At 41.7% G+C, this 18,669-nt stretch overlaps 1 protein-coding gene across 1 annotated transcript in view; it reads left to right on the forward strand.

Annotated features, from left to right (window-relative positions):
- The window catches only part of RNF180 (ring finger protein 180), a 97,724-nt gene that overhangs the window by 8,873 nt on the left and 70,182 nt on the right, over positions 1-18,669 (forward strand). The window contains 3 exon segments of the mRNA XM_053300388.1: positions 7,964-8,059; positions 11,769-11,938; positions 11,940-12,585. Of these exon segments, the coding sequence (XP_053156363.1) occupies positions 8,012-8,059; positions 11,769-11,938; positions 11,940-12,585 (864 nt within the window). The 5' untranslated portion in view covers positions 7,964-8,011.

Genomic DNA, 18,669 nt, shown 5'->3' on the forward strand with positions numbered 1-18,669 from the left:
TTGTGTAAGAAAAATCAAATGCACAAGTGCAGGATGGGGGAACCTGGCTTGGCAGTAGTACATGTGAAAGGGACCTAGGTGTCTTAGTGGACAACAAGTTGAACATGAGCCAGCCGTGTGATGCATCTAATAAGAAACGAGTGCCGTTTTAAGTTGCATTAACAGAAGCAGGTGATGTGGTTTTGCTAACATACCTGTATTTTACAAACATTAAATGCAGGGAACCTCCCTTCTTCAGTTAGGGAGCTAAACAGGTTATGGACATCACCCATTGGACAATTTAGGCCACATCATTAAATTAATCAATATTATGATCACTCTGAAGCATATGCCAGTTTATATCTGCATTATAAAGACCACGTATATGCATTGCACAAGCACAGTTTGGCAAATAAACAGAAGTAAATGGCAGGAATTTAACAAAAATTGGGCTTGTTGTTTCTTGCACTTATATTTGTATAAAGGTAAAGTGTGCCATCAAGTCAATTTCTACTCCTGGTGCCCACAGAGCCCTGTGGTTTTCTTTTGGTAGCATACAGGAGAGGTTTACCTTTGCCTTCTCCTGCACAGTATGAGACGATGCCTTTCAGCATCTTCCTATATTGCAGCTGCCCGATATAGGTGTTTCCCATAGTCTGGGAAACATACTAGCAGGGATTCAAACCAGCAACCTTCTGCTTGTTAGTCAAGCATTTCCCCGTTGCACCACTTATAGGTATCTGAAAAAGAGTGCCTTTGTAGCAAAAAGCATATTTGTAGAGGGGGTCTTTCTCTTTCTAGGTTTTCTACATCCCTGCAACTCAGGCTAGTGCAGTAGACTATTAGATTTGCAATTATGGCTCAGTTTTGTGAACCACCTAGAACCTTTGGAGTCAGGCGGTATATAAATTAATTAAATAAATAATGTTGTTGATAGAACTGGGAGGGTGAAATGGAAGTAATAAACCCATACAATGATAAATTGTCTAATCTGTATAATATACAAAGATCACATGTAACTTGCCCCTACAATCAGGCTCTGTACCAGAGGAGTGGAAAGTAGCTAATGAAATTCCAATTTTCAAAAAGGGATCCAGGAAATTACAGGCCAGTTAGCTTAACTTCTGTGCTGGGTAAATTGATGGAAAGCATACTTAAGGACAAAACTGTTAAACATATAGAAGAACAGGCCTCACTGAAAGAGAACCAGCATGGCTTCTTCAAGGGCAAGTCTTGCCTCACTAACCTTTTGGAGTTATTTGTGTCAACAGGCATGTGGATAAAGATGATCCAGTTTAGCTTTTGACAGAGTTCCCCATGAAAGGCCCTTGAGTAAACTTAGCAGTCATGGGATAAGGGGATAAGTTTATTATTATTATCTTGTTTACACAGTCAGACAGGTGTTATTGACTGGTTTGTTTTATCCAGACATAGAGTCCTTTATTATTATTTATTCAATTTCTATATCGCCCTTCCAAATATGGCTCAGGGTGGTTTACACAGAGAAATAATACATAAATAAGATGGATCCCTGTCCCCAAAGGGCTCACAATCTAAAAAGAAACACAAGATAGACACCAGCAACAGTCACTGGAGGTACTGTGCTGGGGGTGAATAGGGCCAATTACTCTCCCCCTGCTAAATAAAGAGAATCACCACATTAAAAGGTGCCTCTTTGCCAAGTAGGCAGGGGTCAGTAAGTTCATGTATGACATAACTGGCTGTAGGACAGGAAACGGGGGGTGGGAATAAATGGACAGTTTTCACAATGGAGGGAAGAAAGAAGTGGGGTCCCCCAGGGATTCATATTGGGACCAGTACTCTAATTTGTTCATAAATGATCTAGAAATTGGGGTAAGCAATGAAGTGGTCAAATTTGCAGATGACACAAAATTATTTAGGATAGTAAAATCCAAAACCGATTGTGAGAAGCTCCAAAAGAATCTCTCCAAACTCGGTGAGTGGGTGACAAAATGGCAAATGCTGTTCAATGTAAGCAAGTGTAAAGTGATGCATATTGGGGCAAAAAAAACCCAACTTCACATATATACTGATGACATCTAAGCTGTCAGTGACTGACCATGAGAGAGATCTGGAGTTGTGGTAGATTGCTTGTTGAAACTGTCAACTCAGTGCACAGCAGCTGTGAAAAAGGCAAATCCCATGTCATTAGGGAGGAGACTGAAAACAAAAATTCTAATATTATAATGCCCTTAAACAAATCAATGGTATGGCCACACTTGGAGTACTGCATGCCGTTCTGGTCACCGTAACCTAAGAAGGACATTGTAGAACTGGAAAAAGTACAGAAGAAGGCAACCAATATGATCAGGAGCACCTTCCTTATGAAGCAAGGCTACAGCATCTGGAGCTTTTTAGTTTGGAAAAGTGACAACTATGAGGAGACATAATAGAGGTGTATACAATTATGAATGGAGTAGAGAGAATGGACAGAGAACATTTTCTCCTTCTCTCACAACACTAGAACCAAGGGTCATTCCATGAATCTGAAGGCCAGGAAATTTAGGACCAACAAAAGGAAGTACTTTTTCTTTCACACAGCACATAATTAATCTATGGAATTCTCTGCCACAGGATGTGATGGTGACTATCTTGAATGGCTTTGAAAGGGGCTTAGACAAATTCATGGAGGACAGAACTATCAATGACTACTAGTCTGGTGGCTATAGGCCACCTCCAGCCTTGGAGGCCTCTAATTACCATTGCAAGGGAGCAACCAGTTGCAGAGCATGCCCTAACCTCCTGCCTGTGGGCTTCTCAGAGGCATCTGGTTGGCCATTGGCCATGGGATGCTGGACTAGATAGGCCTTTGGCTTGATCCAGCAGGGCTGTTCTTATGCAGAGAAAGATTCTGCATTACAACAGAAGGTGCAATGCAGGCCAATGGGGTTTAACTTGGTATGTATATTTGTTAAAAGCTTGCTAAGAAGAGTCTTCTCTGCACAGATGAACAAAGGAACAAAATATTAAAGTAGCAGAAATATGGATTTTAAAAAAGATTTGTGAGGGGAGGTAGAATAATAATCTGTTGGACATCTTATATAATAGAGTGCTTTGTACCTCGTTTCATTGGGATGGAATAATTATGATTGTTATAATCTATATATTTAATTGTCGTAGCCGGCATGCGTGCCCAGGATTTGGTGGTGGAATTCTCACAACACGTGAGAGTTCCGGCAACAATAATGGAGGTGGCCCGGCCCCGCCGAGTAAGGAGGGAGGAGGAGAGGGGGAAGAAAGTGGCAGCCGGCGGCCGGATGGATGTGGGGGGAGAGAGGGGAAAGCGGTGGGCAGATGGGGGGGAGAAAAAAGCAGCGGCGGGCAGATGGGGGGGAGAAAGCGGATGCCGGCGGGGGGGGAGAGAAAGTGGCGGTGGGTGGGCTGGAGAAAGCGGCAACTGGCGGGTGGGCTTGCGGGGGAGAAAGCGGCAGGGGGACTAGAGGTGCAGATGGTCTGCGCCTAGTTCAGCTAGTTATCTTTATTGCTATTGAGAAATGTATGCATACTTAAATCCTGTTTTATATAAATGTGAGTTAATCATACTTGGGTTTCTTTTGAATGTACTCCATTTCTGCACTAGGATTGCATTAGGCTTCGCTTACTTTAGAAGTAGTTCCCACTGAAATCAACAAGATTTACTTTCAACATATGTGGCTCCTGACCTTTGATTGTGCCTTTTTTCCTTCATTTTTTTATCCAGCTAAGAGAGATTGCATAAAGGGCTAGGAAATATCCCCACCTAAAACACTGGAGAGCTGCTGCTAGTACTAGATTAGATGGACCAGTAGTCTGAATGAATTTGAAGCCAGCTTCATAGGTTCTTAATATAACTTTATAATTCAGTTGATCAGTGACACTTTAAAGATGTGATATACTAACAGTTTGAATCTTGTGTTTTCTTTTAAAACAAAATTCCTGCTGTCTTGCAGCATCAGTTAATTATCAGGTACTAGTTTCTATTTGCTCTCCTGATGACATTCTTTATGAATTTGGTTCAGAGAGAAGATTAAAGTGACAGTGCACCATGCTGATTTTTTTTATCCACAATGAAATGCAGTTTGTGCCAAGACAGAAAGTAATTGGAGAATGACATTAAATTTCAGTTTTCCAGGCTACCATAAACATAGATTATTGGTAACTGCTATATTCCTACAGAATCAGAAACTTCCGTCTGTGTCTGTGTGTTATAGCAGTTTTGCCCCCTGTAGGAAGTGGAATAGTATGCTGATGAGGAAAATTAATTTGTGAGTGTTTTTTATATCTGAACCCCCCCCTTTATTCCTTTGGTGTTGCAACACTTAACTTGACAGGGCTAGACAAGTATCAGCTACAACATGGGGCCACTGATTGCCTGGCTGGAAGCAAGTAAAAGCCTGCCTCCCCCACCCACCTACCCCCAAGCCTCACTGTTTGGTTCCGAGCACAACCTCTTTATATTCTTGCCTTAAAATCCCTAAAAGTCTATCATGTCCTCTTAAGCTAAAGAGCTTTAATGTCATTTTTAAGTGGATGACAGATGGCTCTAACCAAAGTGAGAGAAAGAGCAAGCAGATTTTTCACTTGTTGCCAGAGACTATTGGTTCTTGTTACCAGGTATCCGCTAGTAGGTGGTGCTAGGACTTACACTTGCATTGAAGCACTTATATTAATACTGGCAAGTCTAATCTGGTGTTTAGTCCATAATTGCATGTGAGCTAAATGTCCTGCTAGGACAGTCCCGAAGGCTCTGTGACTCCTACTTCCACTTTAGTGCTGAGTCATCACAGCTGTAGACTGAATGCGATGGTGAATAACTAGGATATAACACATCTGTGTAGCTAAGACATTTCTCCAGCACTGTTCTTAACTAGTGTGGTGATAAGTTGCTTTGTCCCAAAACGACCTGTATTCCTTAGTTTGTGATTAACCAGAAGTCCCATTGTCACTTACTTGAAGACTGTAAAGCTTTGGAGAAATAAATGACAAATATTCACTGCATGGAAGTAAATTCATTTAAATCAATGGGAATTACATCCAAAAATGTGTTGAGGATTGGCATACAAGATTAAATTATGATAATTGAGTAGAAAATAAGTTGAAAAGTGGTAAGGGGTCTGGATAAGAACTTTAGCTTGGAAATTGTATCTTGAAGGACCTCTGAAATAGGGATTGTCAATTAGTCCATGAGCCAGGCCCATAAATTTTGGACATCAGTGCCATCTCAGGGAATGATCACTCAAGTGATTTTTGGCAACATCTACCCCTGGAGAGATGGATAGCATGGTTGCATGTACAACCTTCTCTGTGTGTTTGTCCCTTCCTTATCCCTACCCCCAAATGATTTGGGTAAAATTGCCATCATTTTTGCATAGAGGAAGGGGTTAGAGTAGGATCAGAGTAACAAATAAATTGTTGTAAATCCATGGAGAATCTTTGGAGAACATTTCTGACAAATTTCATTTTCATTCCTCTGACATCAATAAAAATTTAGTAATTTTTGTGTTTTTTAAAAAACCCATGCAGATTTGGCCGCTGCCAGCCTGATGGTCATGACAATGAAAGCACACAGAAAGCTGAAAGTATTGCACTGCTATCATCTATTTTCATCCCTAGGAGTGCAGACCTTGTCACAAATTACAGTGAGCATTAGTACCCCCAGATGATACTGGCCACTCCAGCTTGCTCATGTACTTAATGGGATGAGCAAACATTCTTTTAGAAAATAAGTATAGTTGTTGAAAATGTATCATTAGGACACATCGAAATCTGCTAGAATGTTTTTTCAAGCCACTGTTTCAAATTAATGCTACTAAGCAAGCAGGAGTTGAACAAGATAATATGGAATGTGGAAAACTCCCCCGACTCCCAGTTAAAGTTTTAATTATTTATTTTTAGGATAGAGTGACATCCAGCGCAACCATTGGGGGACACTGCTCTGCTTCATCCCCACAGAGAGAGGCTACTCTCTCTGACCTCAGCCAAAGCAGGGGAGCGGGAGCCATTTTTTGCTGCTCTCCCCTGCCCCTGCAAGTGCTCTTTGCCTTTCAGAAATATATCCCTGAGGGCTGTGTGATCCTCAGGGATATGTTCCTGGAAGGCAAAGAGCATTTACGGGGCAGGGGAGAGCAGTGAAAATCGCTCCCTTCTCTGCTCATGCTCTGCTGCTCGGCAACACTTTGGCTGAGTTAAGAGCAGCTTCTCTGTGTGTAACTCCTAATGGCTGCTCTAGATTTTATTTTATTTTTTAAAGGATGCTCTACCTCCTTTTAAAAAAAAACTTCAGGATGTTTCTATTACTTTTTTGCCTATAACTTGGCAGCTTCCTAAAATGTCATTTTCATATGCTGTTGTGAATTTCCGTCTATGAATATAGCAATTGGCACCAAGTTGTGATTATTTAGAGTGCTCTTGGTAAAGCTTTTAATATCAAAAGTAATGGCAAAAGTACCCTTAATTTATAATATGCCTATTATGCAGTATAACATTGAAATGTTATTTCTTCTTTCTTCCTTTTTTATTTCTGTAACACAAAAATCAAACCCCTGATGACAATGTGAAGATTTGAAAAACAATAATTTTCATAATTTTTTTTCATTATAAAAACTTCCCCAGTTCTGAGAATAACTTACTGCAAACTGAAATATTTTTCCAAAAGTTTTTCAAAAGTTTCTGAAGGGATCCGTAGGATTAAATATGTCCCTGTTCCATCAGAAATTGTGGTGCGTTTACATCTTCCCCCCCACCTTTCCCCTGGGTTTTGCAACAAAATTATCCAAATACTATCATCACAATGATTTCTATAATTACATAATAAATATCTAAAAAATAATCGGGAGGGGGGAACCATCCTATTACAGGATTTGAAACAATTTCTTGAACTTTTTATTTTTAAGCATGTCCCTGAATAAATCACTATTTCCCATAATGGTTGGAGGTTGGTTAGGATCCACCAGAAGGTTTTTAACTGGTAACTGTAGGTTACAACAGAAGTGTTGTAAGAACTTTGTGGCTAGGGTGGTTCTAGAGTATATTTACTCTGAACAGCGGTCTTAAGCAACTGGAGAAAATGCAGTTGTATCTCAGTATTTGACCATAAACCATTTACCCGAATACAAGATTACTCTGAATTTAAGATGAGCCTGTTTAAAAATAGAGGATAAATATAGGTTATGCCTATATTTACCCAAAAGGAAAATTACTCTGAACTTAAGATAACTGCCTAATTTCTAGCATCAAAGAACTTGAGAAAAACCTAGTCATGGATTTGGGTCAATACACTATAGTGTGTTCTGGATGATAATTAGAGGCTTGGAGGAGGAGATCTAGATGAGAACAGTTTTAGTAGAGGAGCCACCACCAAAAAAGCAGATTGTAAATGTTAGACAGGAGAGTCGGTCTTGGGGAAGAGAGCCGGTCTTGGGGTAGCAAGCATGACTTGTCCTCATAGCTAAGCAGTGTCTGCCCTGGTTGCATTTGAATGGGAGACTTGATGTGTGAGCACTGTAAGATATTCCCCTCAGGGGATGAAGCCACTCTGGGAAGAGCAGAAGGTTCCAAGTTCCCTCCCTGGCTTCTCCAAGATAGGGCCGTGGGAGATTCCTGTCTGCAACCTTGGAGAAGCCGCTGCCAGTCTGTGAAGACAATACTGAGCTAGATAGACCAATGGTCTGACTCAGTATATGGCAGTTTCCTATGTTCCTAAGCAAAGGTGCTGGTATAGACCACTTATTCATGCTGGTTGAATAATCAGACAAAGAAAGATGGGGCAGTAATTAGGGGATTGTATTTAAAGAAGAACACTGTAAAGGGTGGATTTGCTTGGAGATGATGGGGGAAGAAATGGGAGTGCAGAGGGGGGATTGTGGTAAGAAATAGGGAAGAGAAATAAAGAAGCTATCAAATATTGGATCAAGGGAGAAGTCATATAATTGGAGATAGAAAGATGAGTAAAATGTTATTAATGTACTTGATCTTAATTTGACAGCAACCTCACTCTTCAGCTGCCTCTCAGAATATCTGTAATGTATGGCACATGAACATAGAAATTCTTCCAGATTGGATTGCATGTGTGATAGAAAAGGTAGGTTATTTAATAAATACAGCATCCAAACTACTTCCCTGAATCCTATATAAAGTGGCTAGGATTTTTTGATCTCAGTAATATGCTTTAGACTTACAGCTTGATTCTTCTTCTTTAAAGCAGGCAAGTGCCTTTTGAAATAGCTGTAATAAACACCTTCTTGTGTGGAGATCTCCTCCTCCTTCCCAATTGATATAAACATGTGTATCTGCATATTGAAAGTTTCCGTACAGTAGAACTACTTAATGCTGCAGCCCTGTGTATAGCTAGGCTGCTTAAATCATATTAACTTGATAGGGATTTAAGTAGCCTGCATTTAAACTAATTGGCTATGTAGAGGAAAGCTGGTCTTGTGGTAGCAAGCATGACTTGTCCCCTTTGCTAAGCAGGGTCTACCCTGGTTGCATATTAATGGGAGACTTGATGTGTGAGCACTGTAAGATATTCCCCTCAGGGGATGGAGCCGCTCTGGGAAGAGCAGAAAGTTTCAAGTCCCCTCTCTGGCTTACTCCAAGAATGGACTGAGAGAGATTCCTGCCTGCAACCTTGAAGAAGCTGCTGCTAGTCTGTGAAGACAATACTGAGCTAGATAGACGAATGATCTGACTTGGTATACGGCAGCTTCCTATGTTCCTATTCATATATTTTCCAGAAGTTCTTTGCGTTGTAGTACGAAGCACAAACGTCACCTTAAGTGACGGGAAATGCTTGACTAACAAGCAGAAGGTTTCTAGTTTGAATCACCACTGCTACTATATCAGACAGCAGCAATATAGGAAGATGCTGAAAGGCATCATCTCATACTGTGCGGGAAGAGGCAATGGTAAATCCTCCTATATTCTACCAAAGAAAACCACAGGGCTCTGTGGGTGCCAGGAGTCGAAATCGACTTGACAGCACACTTTACTTTATCTTCACATAGCACAAATCAAAGGACAAAGTATTCAGGAATATCAAATAACATTTTGAAACAGTTACATCAGGAAGCTAACATTTCTTTAGAGTTTTGAAAAAGTACTTATATTGGCTTTCGATTCCATCGACCATGGTATCCTTCTGGACAACCTATGGGAGGTGGGATTGGGTGGCACTGTCTTACAGTGGTTCCGCTCCTACCTCTCTGGCAGATTCCAAATTGTGTCACTTGGAGACTGTTTTTCCACTAAGCGAGAACTAAAGTGTGGAGTCCCACAAGGCTCCATACTGTCTCCAATGCTTTTTAATATCTACATGAAACCACTGGGAGAGATCATCAGGAGGTTTGATGCTGGGTGTTACAATATGCTGATGACACCCAGATTTACTTCATCATCAGGAAATGGCATATCTTCCCTAAATGCCTGCCTGGAGACAGTAATGGGCTGGATGAGGGATAACAAACTAAGTTGAATCCAAACAAGATGGAGGTACTGACTGTCGGGGGCCAGGACCCAAGAGATGGTTTAGACCTGTCTATTCTGGATGGGGTTACACTCCCCCGAAAGATCAGGTACGTAGCTTGGGAGTGCTTCTGGACCCCCAGCTCTCCCTGGTTTCTCAGGTGGAGGCGGTGGCCAGGAGCGCTTTTTATCAGCTTCGGTTGATACGACAGCTACATCCATTTCTAGAGATAAATGACCTTAAAACAATGGTACATATGCTGGTAAACTCCAGGCTTGAATACTGTAATGCATTCTATGTGGGGCTGCCTTTGTATGTAGTCCAGAAGCTACAATTGGTACAGAATGCAGCAGCCAGTTTGATCTCTGGGACAACACAAAGGGACTACATAACACTGGTTCTAAAAGTACTGCACTGGCTGCCAATATGTTTCCAGGTGAAATACAAAGTGCTGGTTATTACCTATAAAGCCCTCAATGGCTTGAGTCCAGGCTATTTGAGAGAGCACCTCTTTTGTCATAATCCCCGCCACCTGTTTTGATCTTCTGGAGAGGTCCAGTTGCGGTTGCCACCGGCTCGTTTGGTGGCGACCCAGGACCGGGCTTTTCCTGTGGCTGCCCCAGGGCTTTGGAATAAGCTTCTGCTGAAATAAGAACATCTCCTTCTCTTTGTTTTCAGGAAGAACCTCAAGACCCTCCTGTTCTCTCAGACTTTTAATTAGAATTAATTTTAATAATTTAAGAAACTTGTTTTAATAATTTTATTCTATTCTTCTTATTCTCATGTATGTTAATTTGTGACTTTTAAAAATTTTAAATTTTGTACACTGCCTAGAGATATACACACCAGGCGGTTAGGGATGTGCCCGGACCGGTTCGGAGGCCATGCTGGAGGCCTCCGAACCGGTCCGGTTCTGAGCCAGGCCGGCGGTCCAGCATGGAGGGGGGTTGTAGCCTTAAGGGCGGGGGGGTGGTACTCCCCCCCACCTCTCTTCCCCCTCCGGCGCTGTGGTTTTAGAGAAAGATTCTGGGGCGGCAGCGTTCCTCCCTGCCAACCCTGGCCCCGTCGTTAGCCTGCAAGTACCGAAGTAAAGATCACGCATGCGCCCGTTCTGCCACGCATGCGCCCATTCTGCCGCACGTGCGCACCCGCCGCCGCGCGTGCGCTCCGCTGACGTCAGCGGAGCGCACGCGCGGCGGCAACAGGTGCGCACGCGCGGCAGAACGGGCGCATGCGTGATCTTTACTTCGGTACTTGCAGGCTAACGACAGGGCCAGGGGCGGCAGGGAAGAATGCTGCTGCCCCAGAATCTTTCTCTAAAACCACAGCCGGAGGGGGAAGAGCGGGGGGGGGGGAAGTACCACCCCCCCCGCCCTTAAAGCTACAAAAAAAAACCCCGTGCCCGTCCAGACTGGTTTGGACCCTTGCACACCCCTACAGGCGGTATAAAAATATGATAGATAGAGAAATAGTTTACATGTCTTCCTCCTACAATTGGTTATAGAACAAAATAATCATTCCTTTCTTATATTTTGGGTTACAAAGAAATAATTGGCAGGAACTTTATTTCGGTCATTGACCAGAAACATTATCACACACAACAGAACGTAATTTGCATAAAATATAACAAAACTTAGCCAATGTGTTGGTGTATTTATGATTAAAATTTGACAATAAAATTTTTAAGAGTGACTCATCTGGATAACCAGGAAACATCACAAAATACAGCAAGATAAGTGTTGATCGATCATTCTTGTAGAGGTCACAGTGTAAAATAACATGTTCAGTAGTCTCAATATTGCCTGAACCGCAAGGGCAAAGTCGGGATGCATAAGGAACCCCCAAGCACCGCTGTAGGGAGCGCATTTAATCGAGCTAAAGATAACGCCCGTCTGAACTTGGAAAAAGAAATATTATTTAAGTATGCAGCGGGTTTTGTGTTGAAAAGCTGATCTCCAAGGTAAACACCTTTTGGGATTTTGGCAACTTCTAACTGTAAATCAGTGTCAGGAATATGTTGTTTAATATACTTCCCAGCACAATCATAACCCAAACTAATAAGCATATCCAGTGAAAACCCATAAGATTGGGATTTTGTTTTGACAAGACACTTCCAGGTAGAATCGAAATTGTCAATTAATACCAAGGGGGCAAGTCCAGATTGAGAAAAGACTAATTTTAACCAAAATGCAAAAATGCATTTCCAATACTCCGCTTCCAAGGAGCCAAGGCCCACCTCGCGCCTAATGATAGCATTAAGAACACATCCCTTTCTTATATTTTGGGTTACAAAGAAATAATTGTTTGTTTTCCTTCTCATTATCCATAGGTACAGTGGACAACTGGAAAACTGAACTGCCCATTCTGTGGGGCCCATTTGCAGCGGCTTTTAAAATGCTCCTGAGGCCAGTTTACAAATATCCATCTTTGCAAGAAGTGAACTGACTGTCAGACAACTAGTTCGTTTACATTAGCAATATTGCCTCTAAAACGCTTGTCACTGTAAAGTTCAGTCTGATCATAACAAAGAAATATGGCAGTATGTGACAGGTGGTGCTTTGGGAACTAGAAATCAAGGATTTTCATACATGGCCAAAAATAACAATGACATTGAAAGATTAATGGAGGCACTTTGCCTAGAGGTGAGATCAAGCAACTTTGAGATGAATAGTAAAAAATTACACTCCAAGGTGTCTAATCCAAAAACAAGTATTTCAGCTTCACTGGCTGTGAATGACGGGCACACTGTAAAAGCTTTTCATAGAAAATCACAGAGTTTGGATTTGAACTTCAGAGAGAAGCTTGTCTCGCTGCCTACTTTATATGGAACTTCCACCACCAAGAGATCTGTTTTCTCTAGGCAACATGAAACACAGTCCTTTTACACAAAGAGTTGCTTACAGTTATCCAACCCAACACGTAATTATTTTCGCTGCCCATTTAAATTAGATGCTGGTGAATTTCCAAATAGTGTTTCAGTTACTTCCTACAGTGCATTAGCACAAGAAGAGACTGAGTTGAATCATGGTTTAGGAACTTCCAAGCACTATCTTGAGAACGTTACCGCTGATCAGCAACTGTTCCCATCTTCATCAGAAAGGAGATTAAACAGTTTGAGAAGAAAGCAAAAGTGGCTACAGAAGCAGGTATGTGTTGAACAAGATTAGAGAGTGCATTGCATGATGAAATGTGGTCTGGTTACTAAGGAGAGTTTCATTATGTTTGTATTAAATTAACCAACATTTTGAAAAATGTCCTTAAGTAGTGGTGAAACACTGATAGCACTTTGCAGAGTCTGGCACTGAACCCATTCTCCTCCACCCCCAATTTCACTATAATTACTCGATGGAAAGCCCATTGAAGTTAGTCACGACTAACTTGTCCTGTTGATTTCAGTGGGACTTCAGCTGAGTAATTTAGTCAGCTGATTGCTGAATTGGCCACTGATTGCTGGATTAGATTTTCATATATGGACACAATTGCTGATATTTATGACAAATTGCCTGGCAGTTTTGTTGTGCAGTGCAGAAAACTAATATCAAAAACCCACTTGCAGTCAAACAAACAAAATCAGCAAGTCTGAATTGGTAGTATTTCTAAATGGTCCTGGAGAGTGATCTAAAAGGGCAAGATGCAGCAATGCTGCTAAAAATTAGCAGGTCTGGATCTTGTTTGTGTCTGCATAGAAAACCAACTAAGAATCCTATGCATATTGCCTTGAGTTCAGCCATGGTAGAAAAGTGAAATATAACAAAAATAAATGGTTAGTGCTCTTAGCTTTTGGAAGTAGCAGACACACACATATGTGTATATATATAAATATATCTCACTCACTCAGGTCAGATATATGCCAACAAAGCATGGTTTCCACTAACCAAAACCCAACCCAATCTTTGAGTTTCCAAATGTAGAAGCAACCCATGGTTTAGGCAGCTTGTTCTATTTCCCTTATGCTCAGCACTCAGTTTCTGTGATACAGCAGCCTCTGATGTGAAGTGACAACTGTAAGTATGGTATCTTACTTGATCAATTTATGTCCATTCATGACATAACACCAAACCATAATTGGCAGTAACCATGGTTTGCAAACTTATGCCAAACCATAGTTTCATATCCTGGTTTGTTAGACAACTGCATATTGTGATTTCTCAGTTTCAACATTATGCCAAACCATGATTAAGCTTCCTTAATTTTGGTTTGGTGTGATGTCTGAATTAAGCCATTGGCTGGAGGACAATGATCTGCATGAGTCTCTTTCATTGTGCACTGGCAGATTTTACCATAAATGTAAGGAAGCAGCAGTATTTATGTATATTTTAATTGTTTTGTTCACCTGAATAAAGGTTTGTATTGGTAAAAAGAATGGGTTTAAAGCCTTTGGTCCAAATTTTGGCAGCACTTCATGCTTTTTTCTAAACAAAGTTAATTGCAGTGGACTACTAGACCAAGGAATCTTGTCCAATGCATACTGAAGAGCAATCTAAGAATAACCTTTTCTGCTCCTGCAAGACATCACAGCCATTTTGGAGTGTGTTCTTGCACAAACAAGCACATGGTGAGCCAGAAGATTCCTGTTATTCAGGAGCCACTACTCATACTTCCAAAGTCATGGGCAATGATTGGTAGTGCCAATTGTCACAATCTGATACTCAGAAACTGCTAGTACACACATGTTTTTCCAGGTTCTAGTTCTGCTTGCCATCTTAGTTTTCTCCAGATGAGTCCCAAGTCCTGAGTTGTGTTGAAGATGGCCCTGAGATGGTGCAACTGCTGCGTTGCAGTGAGATGGCTCTTTTGGTGGTTGACAATGAAGCCATGTGATTTGAGGAGGAAGACGGTCTGTTGAACCTCCTTCTGAGGGAGTTGCAGAGATGATGAGTGGATCGGGAGGCTGTCCAGGTTGGTAAGGATGTATGTGAATGGCCTGAGTGCTCGTGTAAGGTATGAGGGCGACCATGATCTTTGTGAAGACCCTCGGGAAGACCCTATGGGGAAAAACTTTACAGACATGCAAACTCCATTACATCTTTAAAAATCAGCCTTCTGCCCAATTCCTTTGAAATCATTCTGGCAGCTTCCTTGCCCCCACTGGGCACTACCACCCACCCTACTCTGGGCCACCCCTTTCCCCCCAACATGAAGCTATACGTTGCTAAAACATCAATTCTTCCCTAAGAGAAAAACCCTATACTTCAAAAATTCACCAAAACTCAGCCCTTTGCCCAATTCCTCTGAAATTTGGGTAGTAGTTTCCACCCATTGGTCACTACCACCCCCACCCACTAGTTTTTCCCTGGGGCCATTTTTTAAAATCCAAAACATTTCGGATTTGGATTTTGCAATTTCAAACAAAGAACAAAACGGGGGTATTTCGGATTGGCTGGTTTCGAACAAAGAACAAAACGGGGGTATTTCGGATTCGGGCCAAAAACAAAACGGGGGGAGGAAACGCACAACCCTAGAATTTACCAAACAACATGGATGGCTTTCTCTTGCTGGACCAGGAGAAAAGGTATACCACCTACCATAGCTAGGGTTCCTGAAGTACTGGCATTCCTACAATCCAGGTTGGACTTTGTCCTGCAGCTGGGCATGCTCCGTAGACAAACGTCAGCCCTTTCGTCCATCCCGGATATTAATGCTCCTAGTTCATCTCTTCTACGCCCACGTTTCTTTAAAGGGGTAACAACTTGGCCCCTCCTCCTGTTCATAGATTCCCCTCCTGAAACTCAATGCTCTAACACAGACCCCGTTTGAGACTCTTCACACCACTCCTCTCAAGATCCTTTCTTATAGGATTTTGTTCTTGGTCGCAATGATGTTTGCACGTCGAGTTTCCGAAGCCAGCGACCTGTCTGTGCACAAGGAGTTATGCGTCTTCCAACAAGACACCGTTATCCTCAAGCTGGACCTGACACTAATTCCAAAGGTCAATTCTGTGTTCCAAGGATCCCAGCCAGTCGTCTTTCCATCCTTCTGTCCCCTCCCCAGTTCAAACCAAGGAAAAAGCTTGGCACTCGCTCGATGTGAGGAGGGCTCTCTGGATTTACATTCACTGGACTAAGACCGTTAGGAAATCTATGCATGCCCTTCCTACTGGCTTCCTTGGGAAATAAGTTCTCTAAGGCGACCCTCTCGAAGTGGATCCGAGCAGCCATCATTCTGGCTTATGAGTTTCTCCCATAAGCCGGTTAAGATTCTCTTATAAGCCAGTAAGATCTTCTGGGCATCACAGCCCATTCCACAAAAAGTGCTTCTGCCTTGGCGGTGTTTTCAGCAAATGCTCCTCTTCAAACCATCTGTCAGGCAGCAATGTTGTCTTCCATCACTCTATTTGTTCGACACTATAAGATTTCCTCTTTTCACGGTGAACAAGCAGCCCTTGGCCACACCGTACTATAACAGGTTGTATACTATTTGCTTCCCTCTCTATTTCCATCTAGTCGTCTTGGGTAGGTCCCACTCTGTAGGATGGGCTCTGATTATGATGGGGAAAGGGACCTTGGTCTAACCTCTGAAGGGTTCTTTTTTGCCATAATCAGAGCCCATGCGGCTCACCCACAGTATTACACTTCCATTCTCTGGTCACCGTTTCTTCTACCTGACAGGGACTCCTTGAATCTGTCAGGCCTTCCTCTGTGAGGGAGGTTGCCAGTAGGGGTGGTGGTCAACTCCCTGGGCAACCAGTACTCTTTGCTCTACTGTAACTATATATTTTTCTCTTTGGAGGGATTTTTGAGGTTTTAAAAAAACATTTATCTCTTCTCTGCCCAGCACACTTCTGCGCAACAGTCCAGAACTGGGCTCTGGGGTCTCATCCTACTCCTGACCAGAAATTTGCTGTGCTAATTGACTGAGGCATGCTGGGTACACAACCCACTCTGTAGGATGGGCTCAGATTACAGCAAAAAAGGACTCCTCACAGGGAAAACCAAGGTCCCTTTCTTTTTTAGATTGTGGGCCCTTTGGGAACAGGGAACCATTTTTATTTTATTTGTAGTAAATTGCTTTGGGAACATTTTGTTGAAAAGCAATATATAAATATTCGTTGTATTTAAGTCCCACCCATCATTGACAGAAAATTATGTTTTGTATTTCTCGTACATACAGTAATGTTTGCTACAATGGCTGATACTGCTCTGCTGTGGGCGATCTATCAATATCAGTAGGATTATCCTGAAATGCTTGGAAGTCATTTCCCAGGAGGCAGGATTGGAGCAGCACCTTCTTCCTGAGGGAAGGGCCTTCTTCCTCTAGCCAATTCTGTTCTTCTCTTAGAGAGATGGGAAGTCTTGGCTAGAGGAGAAAGCCAAGAAAAGAGTCTAAAATATCAGCTAGTTCAAAATGTGATGGCTAGAGTGTTGTTGGCAGCCTGATTTAGAGTACACCACACTTCACCATCTTCACTGACTCCCGATTCAAGGTGCTGATTGTAACCTTCTAAAGCCCTTAATGGTTTGTGCCCTGGATACCTTAAGGACTACCTTCTTCCATATGAACTTGCTTATATCTTAAGATCTTCTGGGGTTTTTCCACTCAGAGTCATCCTTTTATCAGAGGCATGTCTAGTGATAACGTAAGACAGGGCCTTTTCTGTTGTGGCACCCATTATGGAACTCTTTCCACCTATAATCCTGTCAGGCCTCTACTACTCATTCTTTGCATTGCTAAGAAGAAAATCAACTTCTACTGGCAGGCTTTTCGCAGCTGCTGATCTGTCAGCTCATTATTTTATTGGTTTTCTGCTTTTCATGTAATGCTTTCCCTCTTTAAAAATCTTTTAGAAAAGTGGTTAACAATACAGAAATAGAACATCCTCAGGATAACTACAGATCAAAGCAGAAATGGGGTGGGGAGGCGAGAACAGGCTATCCTACCCTCAGCCTAGCTATAAGTAGGCTTTCCAGGGCTGAGGGATCTCTGCCAGCCTCTCACAAGGATTGCTGTGGGGCTGAAGAAAAGGCCACAAAAAGTTCACCATTAATCAGTTTGTCTGTTCTGCTAGTTGGCCATGCTTTCTTCTATTCCTTCTTCTATTTGTGTCATACCCAGATTTTTCTCTCTTGCTCCATTTATGGGAGAACCTTGTACATCCTGGAGCCTTGAATTTCTTTGTCATGTTGTTCAGGCTTTTCTCAGACTAGCTGAGAGGAAGAAGCATTCTTTCATGGAAGAAAGTTATCATTCTGTACCTTCCTGCTGCTCCACCGAAGGGGGACTTCCTAGTCACTTCAAGATGTCCTGTTTCTAATTTGTATGGAGACTTGAACCTAACAGAACAAAATGTCATTTCCTCAATTCCATTTCATAAATTTTCTGTGGATTGGCATTGTCTTTTAAATTGTTCATAGAGAATTTCTATCATTTTAGAATTGGCACATGCAAAATTTGCTTTTCCTATAACTTTGTTTTCTCTTGGGTGGCTAAGTCATGCGTATATGCACATATTTGCATTAGGAATATTGCACAATCTTTGGAGCATGCAAAAGTTCAGTATTTTGAACTAGTGCTTATGGGTTCTACTCTCCTAGCATTTATTTTATCAGAGACGAAAGTTTGGGTGGTATATAAATGTGATAGATAAATAAATAAATAAAATTTCTTATTTTCAGTTCTTCCTCTGTCAATAGTTAACACTCAAAATTAAAATTAAAATACCACTTCTTCAGATATTACTTTTCACAGAAATATTTGGAGAAAAAGAAAATGGCAAGCAGAACTAGAACTTGGAGAAACATGTATCTTCAGTTTTTAAAGTTGTATTGTGATTTCTTTTTTTTAAAAAAAAAGAACTATTGATGGTGGGGTGGGGGCAGGAGCAATGCCCTTTGGAATGAGAACTTATGGACTCTGATTTAAGTCAGTGGTTTAAATTACTACACTGCATCTCTAGACCTGAAGGAGAATGAAGATGGTGCCTGCTTCCTTTAACACATGTCTGAATGTTTACTTTAACTCAGGCAAGTAGGCCAGTTTGGGAAAATAAAACAAGTGTTAACCTAGGATGGCAATGATGAACCTATGATAAGCTCTAGCAAGCCAGAGATGACTTAAAATGAGGGACTAAATGACCACTAGCAGGTTTCCCAGCTGAAAGACTGGACAAATTAGGAACAAACTTTCAAGGAATGTTGATGTGAATGTTATGCTCAAAAATAAAATACAATACTTTAATGTGCATGATTTAATGTGTATAGCTTAGCTAAGAGGGGGACACATACATGAAAAAT

Source organism: Hemicordylus capensis, chromosome 2, assembly GCF_027244095.1.
Source record: "Hemicordylus capensis ecotype Gifberg chromosome 2, rHemCap1.1.pri, whole genome shotgun sequence".
In the NCBI taxonomy this organism is placed as follows: Eukaryota; Metazoa; Chordata; class Lepidosauria; order Squamata; family Cordylidae; genus Hemicordylus; species Hemicordylus capensis.